Genomic DNA, 19,920 nt, shown 5'->3' on the forward strand with positions numbered 1-19,920 from the left:
CGCTTGCCCGTGCCAGAGATCGACTAACTCAGGAACCGGTCGAAAAAAGGCCTAGAAAATTTTCTTCTAGTTACCGACTAGATTCGAATCCAAGAAATCTTCCTTCGTGCGGCCAAGCACCGTTGTATGCAAACGTCACATCCATTGAGCTACACAGGCTCAATAATAATAATAATAAAGTTAGAGAGGGTAAACGGCCCCGCCTACTCCCTATACGGAAACATCATAGGCGTTAGCTGATTTTTTTAATAATTTTTTTTATATTTTTTTTTATAGTTTATTATCTCTCAAATAATTACATGAATATATGGTTCGGTAAGAATTATAATTACTCTTAATATCATTATCATTTGCAGAATTTTTCATTGACACAAGAGTAAAAAGTGTGTATTATTACCATTAATGATAATCATAGTAATCGTATTTATTATTAATGACTCAGAAGTTAAACAATATTACTTATGTTGCAGTTTACATAATAATAATTTTTTTAAATTTAAATTGTAAATTAAATATATAATTTTAAACTTAAATATATTACTGAAGTATTACTATCACATTTTCTGTTTACTACTAGAATTCATTACAGAATGTTAAGTGAATAATGTTAGATAAATATCCATGGAAAGATTACTTTAAAAAGTGTTGATGGTAAGGAAATTACTGAAGCTAATCAAATAGTTGAGTTGCTTAGTGATCATTTCGCAAAAGTGTACCATCTTCGTAGTGATAGTGCAGTGTCAGATGTGCCATTGACTGATGAGAGTATAGAGATAGATGAAATTGAGGTGCTTAATATATTAAAGAACCTTAATGCTAACACTGCCATTGGGTTAGATGGCATATCGGCCCATGTGTTACGAGAATGTGCAAGAGAATTAGCAACTCCTCTAACCAGGATGTTTAATTTAAGCCTCAGTTCTGGTAAAGTGCCAATAGAGTGGAAAGAGAGGAAAATAGTTCCATTGCACATGGGAGGCTCTAAGACTGATGTTGCAAATTATAGACCAATCAATATATCTGGAGTGGTGGTTAAGATTTTGGAGAAATTAGTTAAAATTAGAATTCAGGACTGGGTGGACAGCAATATGATACTTTATAAGGGGCAACATGGTTTTGTGAAAGGTAGGTCTTGCCTAAGTAATTTACTTACGTTCTATAATAAAGTAACAGTGGAGTTGGATAAAGGAAATCCTTACTCAGTGATACTGCTTGACTTTGCAAAGGCTTTTGACAGGATTCCACATGGAACTCTGTTACATAAATTAGAGCAAATGGGTTTGGATCCGAAGATGGTGATTTGGATTAAAGGATGGCTGGCGGACAGATATCAAAGAGTGGTTTACGGAGGAGCTGAGTCCAGGAAAAGGCAAGTGACTAGTGGTGTACCTCAGGGCTCAGTTCTTGGTCCTCTATTGTTTAATTTGTACATCAATGATATTGGAAATACCTTGAATGGAAATATCCACTTGTTTGCTGATGATGCAAAATTGGGAAGAGCGATAATCAATTCAAATGATGTGGATATTTTACAGGATGACTTAAATAGGCTGACGCTATGGACTGAGGTAAATGGCTGTCAGTTCAACGTGGCTAAGTGTAAGGTGATGCACTTCGGGAGGATGACATCGCATGCTGTTTACTATATTAACGGAACTGAAATGCAGGAAGTTGATGAGACAAGAGACTTGGGAGTTATTGTGGACAGAGAACTTAAGTTTAAAGGGTATATTGCTAAGATTGCCAAAACATCACATCAAATTACATGGTTGTTGAGGAACACACTAACAAGCAGGGATAGGGAAGTTATTATTCCACTCTATAAGGCATTAATAAGGCCGCATTTGGACTATTGTGCACAGATCTGGTCGCCAGGATTTCTTGGTGAGGCGGAAGTGGTAGAGAGGATTCAGAGGCGGGTTACAAAGATTGTTGCAGGTCTGTGGGATGTTCCCTATGAGGATAGATTGATGATCTGTGGGCTCCAAAAACTAGCTGATAGACGTAGGAGAGGAGATATGATAGAGGTATTTAAATTGTTAAAGGGATTTTACAGGATTGATACTGATGATATTCTTAAGACCAATACAGGATGTGAGAGAACGAGGGGCCATCCCTGGAGATTGTGTAAGAGTGTGGTTAACAAGGGTGTTAGGACTAGATTTTTTACTTGGAGGGTTGTGAATGGGTGGAATGCTTTGCCAGAACTGGTTGTGAATGCTTTAACTGTGAATGAATTTAAGAAGAGGTATGACAGGTATTGTGTAAATAATGGTTAGTGTGTCAATGTCGGGTCTCCCGCGATGAGTCTTTTGACTCCATGGAGACACCGTTAAAATAATAATAATAATAATAATAATAATAATAATAATAATAATAATAATAATAATACTGGGATGTAACTCAACTGCACCCTCGAAGCTTTGTACTTAGCTTATCTGAGGGTGATACTGGTTATATATACATATATTTGTTATTGATTTGGTGCTGTGTTGGAAGTTGGCAGATCTTTGGGAGGTCAAATGAATGATCTGAAAGGTCGGATCAAAGTGAAATTGCCGATATATATCCTGTGTTATTGCATCTGTCTTGATGGTTCACATTCTTTTTTTATTGTGGGCTTCTTTTTGAATTATTTAGGAGGCTTTTTTCTTCACAACGACAGCCTTTCTATGTCTTCTGTGCTTTTAATTTGTATCGGCTTTGAAGTTTGTGACTTCCTTATGAATATTTTGGCATCTCTGGTCCACAAAAATTGGTAATTTTTTTCCATTTTTGCTTTTCTTGTTTGGTACAACAGATTCTGGTTGAATGGTGTTAAATATTCGGATAGGAAGATTGGTGTATTGTCTTGCTGTGCGTTCAAGTCCTTGGCAACTGTTTTTTTCTGCTTGCTGGCTTTTATGAGATTGTCTCTTGTGGAATTGCTCTTAAGACGAATTATGACTGGTGCAGGTCGTGGGAAGCCTTGGTTTTTGCTCTTCCTAGGAATCCGATTTACGACCTGAATGTCGTTAAACTGTAGGGGGATATCAATTACGGCCTAATTTTAAAACCACGTCTCTGAGGTTTTCTGTAGGTGCAGTTTCAGGAAGACCGTTTATGACAAGATCTTTTTTATGTTGTTGCTGATTTAAACGTTCGTATTGTAGTTTTAGAGAATGAAGTTCTTGACGGAGTTCGGATGTCTCTTTCATCAAATTGTGTTGCCTGTCTTTTAGTGCGTTAATGCTCATTTTAATGTCTTTTACCGTTTGCAACACTTCTATAACTGCTAAACTATTATGTTTTACCAAATCTTCATATTCGCCAGTTTTTTTGTTATTTGTTCGTTCTGTTTCTTAAAGAGTTCTTGCACAAGATCTACTAAGCTGGCTTTTATAGTCACTAGGCCGTTTTCTATTAGTATACTTAAAGAGTTTAAATTATAGGACTCACCTGCGTTTTTTTGTCTGTTCAGTTCGTCAGCTGATTTTGCCTCCGGTATAATCGGCTGCATCGCAGCCTTACGTGCGTTTCTCTGTTCCTCATGCAGATTACACACTTCCATTCCTCACGTGTTACATCGGGTTCATATTTATGTTGCCCGGTTGTTTCTGAAAAGCCGGCACATTTTAAGTGTAGAATCCTACTGCATTTCGTACAACTTATATTATTTCCGTTGGACGATAACTCCTCCAGGCATTTGATACACTTCATGACTCACCTTTCTTCCCTTAGGCAGTGAGGCGTGATTATAAAGATGGCGACGTCCTTTGTTCTTCACTGGTTGTTGACCACGGTCCTCTCTGTTCCCTTTTCAACACTTCAAAATTTGGTTTCTTCTTAGCCGATCTCGTTGAATTTTATATCACTGTCTTCGGCGTGATAAGTCGGGTTACTTCGGAGCACTTTCAACTTAAAACAGGAGTTGGAACCACTTTAAAACTATAAAAAACTGGAGCAGCGATATCACCGTGCGACCATTCGTATGCCTACACAGCGCCCTCTCTTCCTTAATAATAATAATAATAATAATAATAATAATAAATTATCTAACGCATTTTATTTCCGTGTAAAAGCCTTCGTAACTCACGCTGTTTGGTCGAAAAAAAAACTGGATTCGATTCCCGTCCATTATGTGAGCAACCTTTATCTGTTCTCTTTTGACTAGGGATGAGGTAGCCAGTTAGCCAGTTTCATACGAAGGTAGAAAGTTTTTTCACCAAGGAACTCAGATTTTTCGTCCCCCAAAAATGGGAAACCTTCCCCGTGAACATGTATCTACAGTCAAAAAAATACATACTTAATTCCTCTTTATGAAGGCTTAACCTCTCCTAAGGGTCAGCGAACGAAGAAGGAGACCCCCATACGAAATGAATAAATTCCCGTATAGGGAGTAGGAGAGACCATTTTATCCTTAGCTAATTTTTTGGAAACTGAGGAGTGGAGTAATTTAACCTCCACCATTAGCTAATCAGAGATAGCTTTCCCAAGATTATCACTAACTATACATGGCGCTCGGTGAAGACAGGCGACTGACTAGTGCCGCTATTTCGTGGTCCCTAATCCTAAGATTATGTTTACTGTTGAAAATAGTATGGGTTCTAGGTCTATTTTCTTGACTTTACGGGACGAAACACCAGTTTCCGGGAGAAAATCCCAATTGCCCGTGACAGAGACAACTATCTCGGGAACTTGTCGAAACAGACATCGAAAATGTTCCTGTAGTCGGTGACTAGAATTGAACTTACGAACTCTCTTTCTTCATGAGATCTATCGACGTGAACTGCACACGCTACTTGCAGTGAGCTTACTTTTTTTTTTTTTTTTTGAAACTCCACTCCTGGTGGTGCATTTCCGTCAACTCCTTTAAGTTTCCGATTTGCTGCCATACTCCTCCTGGAACCCAAATAATAGTTTCCTGGAAGCTTCCCACCAAGTCAATCGTGGAACTCAGGTTCCTCGCTGGTTGGTATCATTTATGATTAGAATTAGGACGGTATCTGTCACCATTTTACCTCTAACTTTCATGCTTGATTAATGAAAACATTTCGCAGTAGTATATCTTACAACGGTCAAAGAAGTTCACTTCTAGCGTTTTAAAAGGAATGCCCCCTGCTGTCCCTCTTAATCTTTACTTTGTCTTCTGAAAACCAACAAAATAGAACCGAGGTCCTATTCCATATTCCATGCACCATTATTCTGGTGTTATGCCTGCTTTAAGCACTCTATATTTTTCAAAGTAAACATGCTGGTCACCTAAGATACTCAATCATGTAAAACCAGCGAGAATATTCAAGCCAAGCAGTAATCAACGGGCCATGGACCATATTAGTTACACGTATGTAACTAATATCCAAGTACGAGGTGTTTGTTCCCAGCATTTAATATACGCTATTGGAACTAGAATTTCCGCGGCTGCTGACACCAGACTTGCCCTCCAGTAGATCCTCATTAAACGATTAGAATATACTACTCCAATTACAAGGCCTCAATAGAGACCCGTATTGTTATTTTTGTCATTATCTCTCAGTGCCAGAAGTGAGTAATTTACGCACCTGCTCCCATCCTTGGATATTGTAGCCGTTTCTCAGACTATCTCCGGATCGAACCTGAAACCCCGTTACCCCCATACTCCCATACTCCCATAAACTACTGACATGGTCTACTGAGCTATGCAGGTTCTTTGAATAATAATTATTTTTCATATATTATAATCCACTGAAATTTATTTCTTAAAGGAGGATTGGGCAGCTTTATATTTTATTTATTTCTTTAAGTCAGATCTATAGCCGGTTTCCATCCTTCAACCTTTACAGAGAGTGAGCTTCAACTATCAGTGACATAAATTTTTTTCAGGGATATTATACTCGAGTACTATCGTGCTGTGGCGTTAAATTCGCGTTATTGTCTGTAATAGTGTGAGTTTTGTGGTCGATTTTTTGAGGTCAGGCTATCAAATACGTTCTTCCCAGGAGAACGATACTTTGTACATGGAAAGATCGATTAACTCTGGAACCGGCTGAATGAAGGCCTAAAAGTTTAGTAATTGACTAGAACCACAACGGGATTTCTTCAGGCAACCAGGAGCTGCAGAAGTATGCACAACATCTCCTCAGACCTGTGCAGCCACACTTCATACATTAAAAAATCCTTAAACAACTCAAACGTTTTAAAGGATTATGTACTAGACATATTTTTAAACCTTTACATGATTTAGACATGTAAAAAAATATAGGCTTTATTGAAAAAAATTGCAATTTGTCCAATGTAGCATGGACATCTTCATCGGGAAAAGAGTATCCGTAACTTCACAATATGAATTAGGATGTATGAGTCATGTAGAGTGTGCTTACTAACAGGCATTTGATAACAGCTGAGTTGACAGAATACACTATTAGAGTTTAAAGGAACGTCTGAAATAGTTTCTGCATCTGAAATTAAATAACCTGATCAATATTACGAACGATTACTGGTGATTTCTTTCCAAAACTTGAAAATAGGCTATTATTAAAGCGATTAAGAGTAAGAGGATTTGGTAATGTTTCACGTTTCAAGGAAGAGACAATCAAATATGAATCTGTCGGAGTGAAATCTTGGTTTGGTTCCAAGAAAGTCTGTGTCTAGTGTCGATGGCAAGAGAAGCTAACCAAACTTGTCGGATTCCAAAAATGTAGTCCTGATGTTCTTAAATTCTAATCAGCAGTGTGGGCAATCTGTCCAAAATAACGAAGATGACATGAAGTAGAACTTGATAGACACCTCGTAATGAGAGAGAGAGAGATAGTCATTTGTCTTGGTAGATCGTAGAAGAAAGGTCAATTTACATATCAATAAGCACAAGCCTTCTGTTGAGAATTTATCTTCCGGTGCTAAAAATCGACTACCTTAGTAAAAAAAAAGGTTTAAAAAATTCCTGTTGTCGGCATCTAGAATTAAACTTGTCACACTTCTTTCTTCTGTAGTCTAGCATTATGAACGGTAAACCTAGCTGGAAAGCTATGCTATTGTTTCATGACGGTAATTTCGGAGTTGTGAATGAGAATTTGGAAGAACCTAACATTGGAATTGGGCTGGGGAAAAAAAAATTCCTCTGGAGGTGACTACAATCGAATCTAATAACATGTAGTTATTAGTGAAGTATACACATTTTGCCAAGTAGAAGTTGCAACTTATAAATTTTCTACATGTTCTCCCCAAGTCACAGGGAGGATATCATCTGTCCAGTGGTTCTTTATATGATGATCATATCACCAATGAAGTCGAAACGTAGCTACAGTACAATTCGTAGATGTGGTTCTTTCAGTGTTCGTGATAATGAAGGTGGATGCACTTTAGTTTTAACAAAGTCCCACGGGAAAAAAACCAGCTAACGCCGTTTTATTCCCGTATATAGGGAGTAGGCGAGGTTGTCCCTATCTAACTTTCGGAGACTGAGTAGGCAGTTCAATCTCCACTGGTAACCAATTAAATATAGCTGGCGCCCAAGGCTGTTACTAATTAAACGGCACGCAGTGAAGAGAGACGGCTCAACAAGTGCCGCCATCTCGTGGTCCCTAACTCTAACACTCGTATTTAATGTCTATAGATTGCAGGAAGAAGTATATGTAAGGAATGTTTGTATCTCTATGCAGTTGAACGTTTCTTACAAATTATGGTGCTGCTAGGATCATGTGCAAACACTTGTTTTGCACTCTCTGTAGCTTGAGGAATGTTGGTGTTGGATATTTGGCTACAGGCTGGAGATGCATATATAATTATGGGGCGGATCGTCAGCTGGTAGAGGAGTACTTTGATTCTGGTATTTAGTTTGCTGTTCCTGTTTATTAGAGTGTACCTTAGCGCATGAGGCTTTGATGTGTGGGTTGAAGGTTAATCTTTTGTTCAGTATTACCTAAGATATTTTGCACTGTTTGCCAGGGAATTTTGGTGTTGAATAGGTAAAGGGCCCTCTTGGGAGATACCGGTCTTCTGGTGAAATGCATTGCAACCTTCTTCCGGGGATTCACTTGTAATTTCCATTTGGAGAACAATTGTTCTAGTTTTAGTAGATTTTCTTGCAGTTTTTTTTGGTGACGAGATGTGGCTGTAAGGATCTGGCTAATATTGTTGTGTCCATTTTGACTTATTTTGATTTGCATGTGTCTCTCCTGGAGGTATGATTTAATTAGGTGGACTATTCCTGATAGTATGCCCACTGCGATGAGTTTATGTAGTAATCCGAAGTGCTATATTTTATCAAAAGCTTTTGCTATGTCGAGGAATACTGCTCCAGTGTGTTGATGCCAATTGTAACCAGTGGTGATGTACTCGATTAGGCTATGAATTTGTTGAGTAGTACTGTGATGTTGTCGAAAGTTAAACTGTTCCTTTAGAAGGATATTTAACTCGTTTACTGAGGCTTGGAGTTTAGAGAGAATGATTTTTTTGGCAATTTTGCCTAAGTTTGAGATTAGGCTGATGGGTCGATAGCTTTCAGGCAGGTGTGGATCTTTACCTGGTTTAAGCAATAGAATCACATCTGCGACTTTCCGATAGGAGGGAATATATTTGAATCTGAGCATGGCGTTAATTATTGTGGTGAGATGTGCAATTGCTCTTCGGGAGCAGCAGTTTATTAATTATATTAGTAATGCGATCAGGACCAGGGGCTTTTTTATTCTTTAGCTTCTTTATGACTTCGTAGATTTCCGCTGGCGAGGTAGTTGCAGGTTTGTTGTTGCGGGTATCGAGAAGTTTCAGTACGTATCTGACGTGGCGGTGGATTTTGTAGACATGATTGATGTCCAAGTCCTCGTATGCAGGGCTACACTGTTTTTCTAAATTTCTTGCTATATCTTCTGCTTTTTCAGAGCCCGTGTATACGAAGCCCCAGTCTGACTTGAGTGGGGGAAGTGATTTGCTTTTGTTTCTGAGTTTTCTTAATATGTTCTAGATGGAGTTTTCACCAGGTGATATAGAGGCTAGCAGGGCTTTTCATGTTTCATTCCTGTGAGCTTTAAGCGCTTCTGTAACTTCATTGTTTAGCTTGCTAAGGATCTTTTTGTCTTGAGGTGCCGGGGTATTATGGTACCTTTTCATTGTTTTGTTTTTTTCCCTAATTAAATTCATGATGTCTTCAGGTAGTCGATTCGGCTTAAAGGTGGTTGTAGTACCGGTTCTAGCCTTTAAGGCTGTGTTGATTTGCTGGGTCAGATTTTTACTGCATTTTCAATTCTTTTTTGGAACTGATGTGAGGGACGGGTCCAGTATGTTCCGGTAGTACTTTTGATAGTTATTTCTATGAGATGAAGGAGTGTGTGTGTGGGGTGGGGGAGGCGGTTGTTCTTGCTTTCCCAACTGGAGCAGGATTGGGGGGTTGTGATCAGATGTAAGCTCGTTTAAAGAGTCTAGGCTATACAGTGGCTTAATATTTTGCAAGATAGCTATGTCAAGTATGTCAGAGCTGTGCCGTACGTTCTGTGATGTGTTGGTTCGGTGGGAGCCTGCCACAACTGCGTAGTTTAAACTGGAGTAGCTGAAGAGGATGTGGCCGTTGCTGTTGGTGGATTTACTGTTCCATGCAGGGTGTTTCGCATTTAAGCCACTGGCAATGATGACTTGCTCTCTGTTGTCCAGGACCGCATCCAGATCTGAATGTAGCAGATTCTTTGATGGTGGGTTGTAGACTGCATAAAGTTTTAGTTTCCCAACTGAGATTGTGGGTACTTCTATTACTGTGAGCTCTAGATTTTTGGTTAAGGGGTTGGTTAGAGAGTAGTGATTGGTGCAGTTCTTTATGAAAATGGTGGTGCCACCGCCTCTGTAGTTTAGTCTGTTGTTTCTGTGAGGAGGTATCCTCTAAGTTTGGGGTTGTCTGCTGGTCTCGAGTGAGATTCATTTATGAGGATGATGCCAGGGTTTTAACTCACTATGAATTCCTGGAGTTCCAGAGAGGTTGTAATGATGGCCGCTAAATTTGGGTGGATTGTTCCTGTGTGGCCTTTGTTGAGCAGACTACTTCTGCCGTTTGTGGTTTGCTGTGATCGTTGTTTCATGTTGCGGCAGTTTGTCCTCTGTCGTATTTTGTTGACCTCTGGGTGGTGAAGGAGCTGAGAATACTGCTACCGGTGTTTGTAGATTGGTAGATTGGTAGAGGATTGTCTGTTTTTGGGGTGATGTATACATCCTTCGTAGTTTGCTGGGTGAGAGCCACCGCAGTTTGCACATTTAGCAGGGGTGGTGTTTGGCTTGGTGCAGGCATTTGTGGGGTGGCTCTTACCGCATTTTAAGCACTTATATTCTGCTTGCCAAACGGTGCCAAACGTTTGGCCATGCCAAGAGGTTGTGCATGACCAAACGTTTGGCACCTGTGGCACTGACCTGATGAGGTCCTTTTTCTTAGTGGTTCTCGACCGATTTTTAGCCCGCAAATTGCTGTTTGATCGTAGATGTTTTTGTATGCCTGGTGAATCTGTACTAAAACGAGTGGCATCGGACTTTTGTCCGGTCTGGTTATTCGGCTGACTTTGATGGTGGTAGGTCGGTCGCGATAGCAGAGATCGGTGGTTATGTCTTCTGTAGGTATGTCCTCTGATACTCCACGGAGAAACACCTTCGGTGTCTAACTCCTTCGTGAGTCTTCCGTAGACCAATATAGTGGCGGGCTGGATTTTGATGCCATCGTCTAGATTCTTAGCTGTTTTTGCTATCTGCAGGCTAGCCATATTGGCCCTTAGTGCCGTCCACCTGTTATTTTCTCTTCGGATAATTGGAGGCACTTTCTCTTTAGTGGAAGCAGAAGAATCAGATTTGTGTCCATCTTTGTCCATACCTTCATCCTTGGGTGGTTCTGTAGTCTGTGTTTTGCGCTTTTTCCTCGTGTGAGTCTCACCTTGGTCCCGCAGGAGGGGGGGGGGTTGACCACAGAATCCAATTTTTCCTCTGTGTTGGCGATATCCTCGCTTTCGTCATCGTCCTCTTTCTGGAGTACAGGTTGAAGGAGCCTGGCCATTCCGCTTCAATTTTTTTTTTTTTTTTTAGTTTTTTAAATAGGCTCAACGCCAGCCCTCTGTCCAGTGTTTTTATCAGGGCGTCGGTGTCTATTCCGTTAATTGTTAAGTCTAGTAGGTGTTGATTGGGGGGGGGGGGGGTTAGTGGTTCAGACCTGCCTTGTCGCTTCGTTCCAACAAGTGTAAACCGGCAGTTGAAATCTCCTTCGGGAGGCGGAAGACTACTGACAGGCACAGGGCAGGAAACAGGAGAAGGCATGGGAAATTTGCATCAAAAAGCCGAAAGCTTACATTTACCTGGGCGAGTGCTGATAGGAACATAGGCTGTAGAATCTTCAGAATCGTAATCCTTGAATCTCCGAAAATCGTAATCTACCTCAATCACTCCGTCTAAATCTTCAAATGCTTACGATACCTTACCTTACCAGAATTCGTAATCCAATCCTCATCGGTCCAAGATCACGATCAGAATTGTCATTTCTCCTCATCACTCTCAATCAGTTCTGTTCATTTCGTATGGGCATTTATTAACTGTGACCTCATTATGAAAATAACCTATTATACGTACTTTTTAACTGTGAGAGTTCTGTCCTAACAGGAATATGATGCATAATTTCTAATATGGAAATTTCTTATGTGTATGCTATTTTTTGCCGTTAGGGCAAGCAACAAAACTATATTTAGTAAATATTATTATTCTTGATAGTAAATATGACGATAATTATTACCTGGTACCATTTCAAATAAATACTCTTATAGAGATATTCATATCCTTTTAGAATATTGAGTTGTTAGTGCAAAGCTGAAGAAGAAAAGAGGTGAAATTGACCCCTCGGTAACTTTCCGGAAATAATGGCAGTCTACAAGTGTTTTGGAATTGTTTCTTTGCAACGACTGTTGATTAAATATTCTGATAAGCAGATGATGGTAAATATTAGAATATCAGAAGTTTTAAAAACAATTGAAGCGATGATTTCCATCTCCCATATGTTTGGATAAAAAAAAAAAATTAGGTTCATATTGCATTGCTCAGTATAACTTAATACGAGCTGACTGCGATATAATGTGAGCTTGCTATAATTTTTTTTTATTTTTTTTACAACACCCAACATCGTGACCTCATCAGTTGTTTCCACCTTAATCAGATACATACGTGTGCAAGTACAAGTACACACTTATATTAATCTAGAAATTGCAGAAAAGCTGATTGTCCGACAGCTGTACTTCCATTTTAACACAGAGACTAGAATTAGTCATGGATTTCATATACTTTTTCCGGCCTACATAGAAACATTAACATCGTGAAATAAACTTTTGTGTGTATGATGAAACTATGGTTTAATAGGGAGTAGCGATGGGATCATTGCTCATATCCATCCTTTGCCAACTGTGTAATTGTAAAATACATGACAGCTTTCCAAGTCAGTTATTTTCATCCCCCATCATAATCTTGTGCCCCTTTTCACAAAGACCAAATTCTGACTTCTTCACATCTGTGTTTCCCAATAATTTTGTTATATCCAAATATTAACAAATTTTGTTTAAACTTCAATATTAATGGAATAAAACATAAAATCAAAGAAATGGGATATTTAGGGGAAATATATTTTTTTTTTTTCCCAGATATAAAATTATGATATTGAATGTGCTGCCTTAAACCATATATCCACTCTTAGATCCTGAGGCCAAGGAAAAGCAGGAGGTGAAGAAAAGATACCAATAACTGAAAATTTGATTTCAGATTTTATACACAGACCAGCTCCACGTTTTCTCTAAAACTGTATAATAGTCTGTTGGTAATAGACCTAGTTTTGCATCATCAGACCTAGTACCTAGCCCTAGGACACTCCACTGGTCACTCTTATTTGCCTCGATTCCACTTCATTATACATTACCCTCTGATATCTGTTTATCAGCCCTTCCCCTATCCATCTATTTATCAATGTGTATCATAATGAACTTTGAAGTTATTTACATTCCTAACGTGCCACTCACCAATTTCATGTAAAAATCTACTCGCACCCTTCTTAACCACATCTTTATACAACTTGCAGGGATGGCTTATCATTCTTCCCATCTTAACGTCTACTCTTTTTATAATTTTTCTCTATTAATCTGGTAGAATCCTTTAACTGACTTGAAGCTCTTTGTCATATCACCTCTTTTCCTCCTCTCCACTAAACTCTGTAATCCATATTCCTTCAAATGCTGTCCTGATATCACTTTGGTTATTTGTCTTAGAACTCTCTCTAGTGTTTCTACATCATTGAGAACCAGGCAACCAAATCTGAACACAATAGACCATGTGTGGTCAGAGCAATGCTTTATATAAAAGTAACACCACTTCCTTATCCCTACATGTCAATGTACTTTGTATCAGTGATGCACCCAGAGGAGGGGACCGGGGGGCCCTGCCTCCCAAAGAAAAAGGAAAAAAAACACTAGAAAATCTCCCAAAAATCTTTTCCTAATTAAAATTAATTTTTTTTATTTATGTTGTGTCTTCTATTTCTATACTACTTATGAATTAGCGATCATTGCAGATGCTCGGTCATAGGTCGATGCATAGTGTGTATTCTCAATTCCCCCCCCCCCAAATGATTAAATCCTGAGTGCACTACTGCTTTGTATCGTTGCAGTAATACAATATGCAGGCTTTATAACACTTGCAATACCCTCAGAACTTTAGTTCCACTGTCTACCATCACTCCAAAATCCCAAATCTCGCCCACTTCCTCAAGTACAGCTCCACCGATACACTATATAGTGGTATATTTCTGTATCCCAAAGTGTAACACCTTGGATTTATTAATATCCAAACTACACCTTTACTCATCTGTTTAAGCTAAAAGCCTATTCAAATCTTCCTGTAGAGAATTAACATCAGCAATACTCTTGATAATTCTACCTAACTTTGCATCATCATCACAAACATTTGAAGATCCTCAGTCAATCTACAGAAATATCATTAACAAATAAGTTAAACAGTATGAGCCCAAGAACAGAATGCTGAAGCATGCTACTGGTCACCTTCCCCTTTTTTTTGAGACCCTTCTTCATCATACATAACTTGCTGGTATATTTCAGAAAGCCAGTCTTCAATCCATCTAACTTATTATGGAATTTGATAACCCATCTGTTATCTAATTCCATCTTCTGCAGCTTATATACCAATCTGTTATGTGGTAATCTATCATATGCCTTTGCAAAGTCCAAGAAAATCACTATATATGAATATCTCTCATCCAAGATTCATATCCTTTATGGGAATCTCCCTTAATATGTATGACTGTTCAACTATTCTTCCTGTTAATTATTATGAGCACTTTACCATTTGATAAGGATTTTCCAACTCGCATTACAAAATTCTGGGTATTAGATTCTTATGGTGATTGAAATTTTGTTGGCATTAAGGCAGACTACCTCTATAGAGCAGTGTGGTGTGGCCAAATTTGTTTGCAGGTTAATGATAATTTTCCAAGTTCACATGTGATGAATGTCATAATGAAAGGGAGGTAGAATGCTTACTTGCTTTGCTGATAATATATATATATATATATATACTAATATCAAATGTTTAATGATTTTCTTAAAATATTTTTTTATTTTTAATGCTTTATTTAATAAGGCTGTTTAGTTGGATAATGTATCACCATATATTTTTTGGGAATATGCAAAAGAGTTGACATGAAACGCCAAGGGCAAGAGTATAGTCATCTTTTGACAAAATGAAGAATGTGCTGGATTAGTCAGATGCATCTAACCAGTTCATATGCATTTGACCAATCATATGCATAGGAAATTGGCTGTCTGAATGATGTATTAGGGAGAGGGCATCCCTTAAAAAAGAAGCATAACTAGTACTCATAGATGCTACAAGGTTCTCGTCGTAGGTCACTACATTTTTTTTTTATGCATCTTCTAACATTGATGGTTGTGAACCTGTAGTGATACACTGGATGGGTCAAAGAAATTTTCTCATTATTTATTACTTTTAAAAAATTTTTACATAGCATCTAATAAGAAGGGCAGTGATGTCACACTGGACAATGTCTCTTAATGGCAATCAGAAACATCTATGTCTGACCAATCTATGTGAAACATCTAAATGTTCCCTTTAATTTTTGCTGGCCCATGTGCATGAAAAACATTATTATTATTATTATTATTACCACCCCAAGACCTCATGGAGTCAAAGACTCATCTGGGAGGTCCTTTTATCACACACACATACACACACACACACACACACACACACACACACCTCTCTCTCATCATATAGTGTCTTAAACACACTCAAACTCCTCTCAGGCAAGGCATTCCAATCATTCACAACTCTGTACAAAAAAACCCTGCCTCTCACTCCCCTAGTGAGACATTTTGTACACAAGTTCCCAATCTTAGGTTTAGTAGTCTGTGCTCACAATAGCAAAAGTCACAACATACTTATTTAATAGCAGTGTTGGCATTGCCATTTCAACACATTTGTCTAGTCACTCAGGTTTAAATGAATTTGCAGTTCTTTTCTGCTTTAATTTTGATGGTGACATTTTCAGGATTAATGTTGCCCTTTTTTTTCATTTAGCTATAACTAGAATTGTGAGCACCAAATTAATTCACTTAAATTCATGTTTGTAGGAGTTCTGGTGACTGTACTGTCTAGACAGTAGACACTTTAAGCAAATATGTGTGACACTGAAGCAAATTGGTGTTGATATCAATTTGCTGACATCAGTGCCAATTCGCCCACGTGGTGTATGCTAAGAGTAACTAAGTAGGGATGGGTTAGAGTAATATTGGAGTGGAGACACTGGAGAAATTATTAAATAAAATAAGTGACAAGTATGATTTATCTCATTTTTATAGTATGTTCAAAAGTTATTGATTGTAAATTAAACATTCGGAAAGCAAAAATTTTGTGTGTACAGTTACTAGTCATATACCATCTATTCCCCCCCCCCCTTTTTAACTAGTGCACACACACACACACACACACACATCGGAACATTGATTGTGGGTTTTGAATCTGCGGACTGTTGGTAGAGAATGGGTACATTAACCACTTGGCCAACCAGTCTGTTATTTAGCCATTTGTTAATGGTATTTTATGTATATTGACAGGGTATATTCAGTTGCACTGATGATACAAAGTTGGAGAATTATCAGGAGTGATGCTCATGTCAACTCTGTTTAGGAGGATTTAAATAGACTCTCAACTTGTGCAAATAGGCAGGATTACTCTTTATATTAATAAGTCCGTGCAGTTAGCCTAGTGGCTTTGCGTTTCGCAACCATATGCCTGGGGAAGGAGTGTCCCAGGTTCGATTCCCGTCGAAGACGTGAGGAACTTGAGGATCTTCCTCAGGCATAGCCAAGTTAGCCTGTCTTAGGCACCAGCAATAGGGTTTTTTTCTGCCAGTTTATCTGGCGTTTTTCATCCCACAAGCAGGCAAACTGGCCCCGTGAACATATGCTTGTACAGCCAAAAATATATCTCCCCCAGTGGCAGACTAGGCGACAGGTCTGTTGGGAGTGGTACTAGCAAGTAGTTGCATCTAAGTAACATGCGGACCCTTCATAGGAAGCGAGAATAACGTGTAGTGAAAGAAGACTCTTTATATTAATAAGTGCAAACTGTAGTGCTTGGAGTACTGATATGAGGCTGTGTACTGTATTGGTGAAACTTTGCTCCAGGAAACAATTTGAAATTGGTGCTCCAACAGAAACATAAGTTCAGAGGGCAGATTACAGATGAAGACTACTCAGCACATTTCTGCTGTGATAAAGAGTACACTGACAAGTAGAAATAAGGAGGTGGTTGTACAACTGCATAAGGCTTTGATCACACCACATACAAAATGCTGTGTCAAAACTTCTGGTGTTAATCATAATAATATTATACGGGCACCTCCATGGAGTCTGAATACTCATCGTGGGAGACCCAATTTATCCACACAATCTGTCATACCTCTCCTTGAACCCATTAACAGACAAAGCACTCATAACTGACTGTGATGACTCATTCCACTCATTCACATCTCTCCAAGCAAAAAATCTAGTCCTCACACCCCTACTAACCACACCTTCATTCAACTTCCAGGGATGACCCCTTCTTCTGGTCCCTCTAGCCAAGTGCTGAAATATTTCCCCGCATCTATTCTATAAAACCATTTAAGCAACTTAAATGTTTCTATCATATCCCTTCTTTTTCTCCTATTAACCAACTTCTGCAATCCACACACCCTCAATCTATCCTCATAGGGAACAGTCCACTCACCTCTGAATCCTATCCATCACTTCCTCATCCCTAAGAAACCCAGGAGACCAGACGAGCACAGTAATCCAATTGTGGATATATCAAGGCCTTATAAAGTGGAATGACAACTTCCTTATCTCTATTTGTTGATGTGTTCTTCAATAGCCAAGTAATCTTATGGGCTTCCTTAGCAGTATGTTCTCTAAATATTAATTCTCTCTCTACCACCACTCCTAAATCTCTAGCTTCGTCTATTTCCTGGAGTGTAGTGCCATCAATGTGATACACAGCTTGTAATGTATTTTTACTAAAATGCATAACTTTGCATTAAACTGATATTCATTATCTTTTGCCCACACTGACAGCCTATTTAAATCATCCTGCAAGCTTTCCACATTTCCTTGATTAACCATTAGTCTATCTAATTTTGCATCATCAGCAAACAACTGAATATTTTCTTTCAGGTTATTTCCTATATCACTTATGTACAAACTAAACAGCAATGGTCCCAGCACTGAATCTTGTGGCACACCACTAGTCACCTGTTTTTGCCTTGATTCTGCCCCTCCATATACCACGTTTTGATATCTGTCCAGCAGCCATCCTCTTATCCACTTCACTAGTGTCATATCCATCCCTATTTGTTCTAATTTGTGTAACAGAGTACCATGTGGTATTCTGTCAAATGCCTTTGTAAAATCCAGAAAAAGCGTTGTGTAGCCATTCCCTTTATCCAACTCAGCTGTTACTCTATTATAAAAAGTTAGTAAATTACTAAGGCATGACGACCCTTCACAAAGCCATGTTGACCCTCATACAGTATCATATTTTGTATTATTATTATTATATGATACCTCCAGGGAGTCCAAAGACTCATCGAGGGAGGGCATCTGCTCTACAACTCTGTCTCCACTACTCAATCCACCAACTGACTCCAACTACCAATGCCATCTACTGCCGACCACCACCACTGGTATTTCCACAAACAGTCACAAACATCCATGCCCACAGCGGGATTCGAACCTGCAGCCTTTTGGCTGGAGAGCGGATATGCTAACCACTCAGCCTGGCTAGCTGAATGGTTAGCGTATCTGCTGGCCAGGCTTGCATTTTATCTACCTATTCTTGAATTCTCTTTTTGACCAATTTTTCTTGTACTTTTACCACCATACCTGAGATACTAATTGGTCTATAATTTGCTACTGCAGTCCTAGAACCTCACTTATGCAAAGGAATTGTTTTGCCCTCCTTCCACTCCCTTGGAACTCTGCCGGAGCTGAGACTTAAATTAAAGAGCCCAAGAGTCAAAGTCTTTGCTAGTTCCCTTGCACATTCTTACAAAACCCTAGTTGATATCTAATCTAATCCCGCAGCTGTATTTACATTGAGATTCTGCAATATCATAAGACCCTTCAATTCGTCCACCTCTGTTCCCAGATTAATGTCAGTCACATATGTTAAAGCAGTAATCTCAATAATAATAATGTTAATTATTTATTATTACTATTATGTGCACCTCTGAGCACTGATTGTGTGAGGGCACTCTACACTCACCATGTAACACTACTAATAGTACATTTTGTCTATAAACTGTGCATGCATTAGTATTTGCCTGTATAGAATGCAAAACTTGAGTTTCTAGGAGAAATTTTAGAAAGTGACCAGGGTAATTGACAAAGGCAACATCAGGACTGTGGAATGTTGGTTATGCAAAGAGGCTGAGGAAAAGTAAATTAAGAATTGAGTGTATAAACAAAATAGAGGCAATATGATAAAAATATTTAAAGTTAGGGAATTTTGCAAGATTAATTCAGAATTAGATGGAGAAAAGAAGATAGCCATTGTTGTAAGTTGTGTAAGCATGTGGTGAAGAGGGAAGTAATGAGTGTATTTTTTACATGGAGAGCAGTGGGTAAGTTGAATGCATTGCTGGAATGTGTTGTGAATGATTTTAACATTTAATATGATATGTTGCTGGTTGAATGAGACCTCCTGCAATGAATCTTTCATCCATAGAAATGTTAATTATAATTAGTGCATAGTAGGCAAGGAAAATTTGCAAAGCATTGCTGCTTTATTGTACCTATGTGACTGAACATTGCATGAAGAAAATGCCCTTTCCAGTTTTACAATAGAAAAGAATAACATAAAATGAAGCCTCTTATGAACCCAAAAAAATATTTCTGCTGTCACTTGAAAAACTTTGTTAAAGCACTAGACCAAGACCAAATTGAACCTGGATTCAAGTATCCAACTGCAAAATTTCCAAAAATTTTTAAAGCCAGATCTAAGGAAGGTAATTCATTATTATTACCTAAGACCCCATGGAGTCAAAGACTCATCTAGGAAGTCACTTTACCAAACACACACAGCTCGTCATACCGTGCTTTAAACACACTCAAATTCTCTCCAGACACCACTTCCTCTCTCTCTCTCTCTCTCTCTCTGCTATCAAGGCATTCCAATCATTCACAACTCTGCATGACAAAAACCTGCTTCTCACTTCGCTACTCACACTCTCCTTATACAGCTTCCAGGGATGACCTCTGGTTCTCCCCTAATCTCCCACTATTTTCTGTAGAACCTCTCCAGCATTGATCCTGTAACAACCCCTTAATTTATTGGTCTTGAACTCAAAAACACTCACTGAAATCAAAGCAGGGGTTTATTGCACAACAGTAAAGCTTAACT

General features: G+C 38.7%; 1 protein-coding gene across 1 annotated transcript in view; it reads left to right on the forward strand.

The window, feature by feature from the left end:
- The first annotated feature begins 11,626 nt into the window (after positions 1-11,626).
- The window catches only part of LOC150108486 (isocitrate dehydrogenase [NAD] subunit gamma, mitochondrial-like), a 145,900-nt gene continuing 137,606 nt past the window's right edge, over positions 11,627-19,920 (forward strand). Inside the window, exon 1 of the mRNA XM_090390816.1 lies at positions 11,627-11,900. Within this exon, the coding sequence (XP_090246942.1) occupies positions 11,826-11,900 (75 nt within the window). The 5' untranslated portion in view covers positions 11,627-11,825. The remainder of the gene's footprint in view (positions 11,901-19,920) is intronic.

The sequence above is a fragment of the Typopeltis vanoorti genome, chromosome 3, assembly GCF_054136105.1.
Source record: "Typopeltis vanoorti isolate ZY-2024b chromosome 3, IOZ_Tvanoo_1.0, whole genome shotgun sequence".
Lineage (NCBI taxonomy): Eukaryota > Metazoa > Arthropoda > Arachnida > Uropygi > Thelyphonidae > Typopeltis > Typopeltis vanoorti.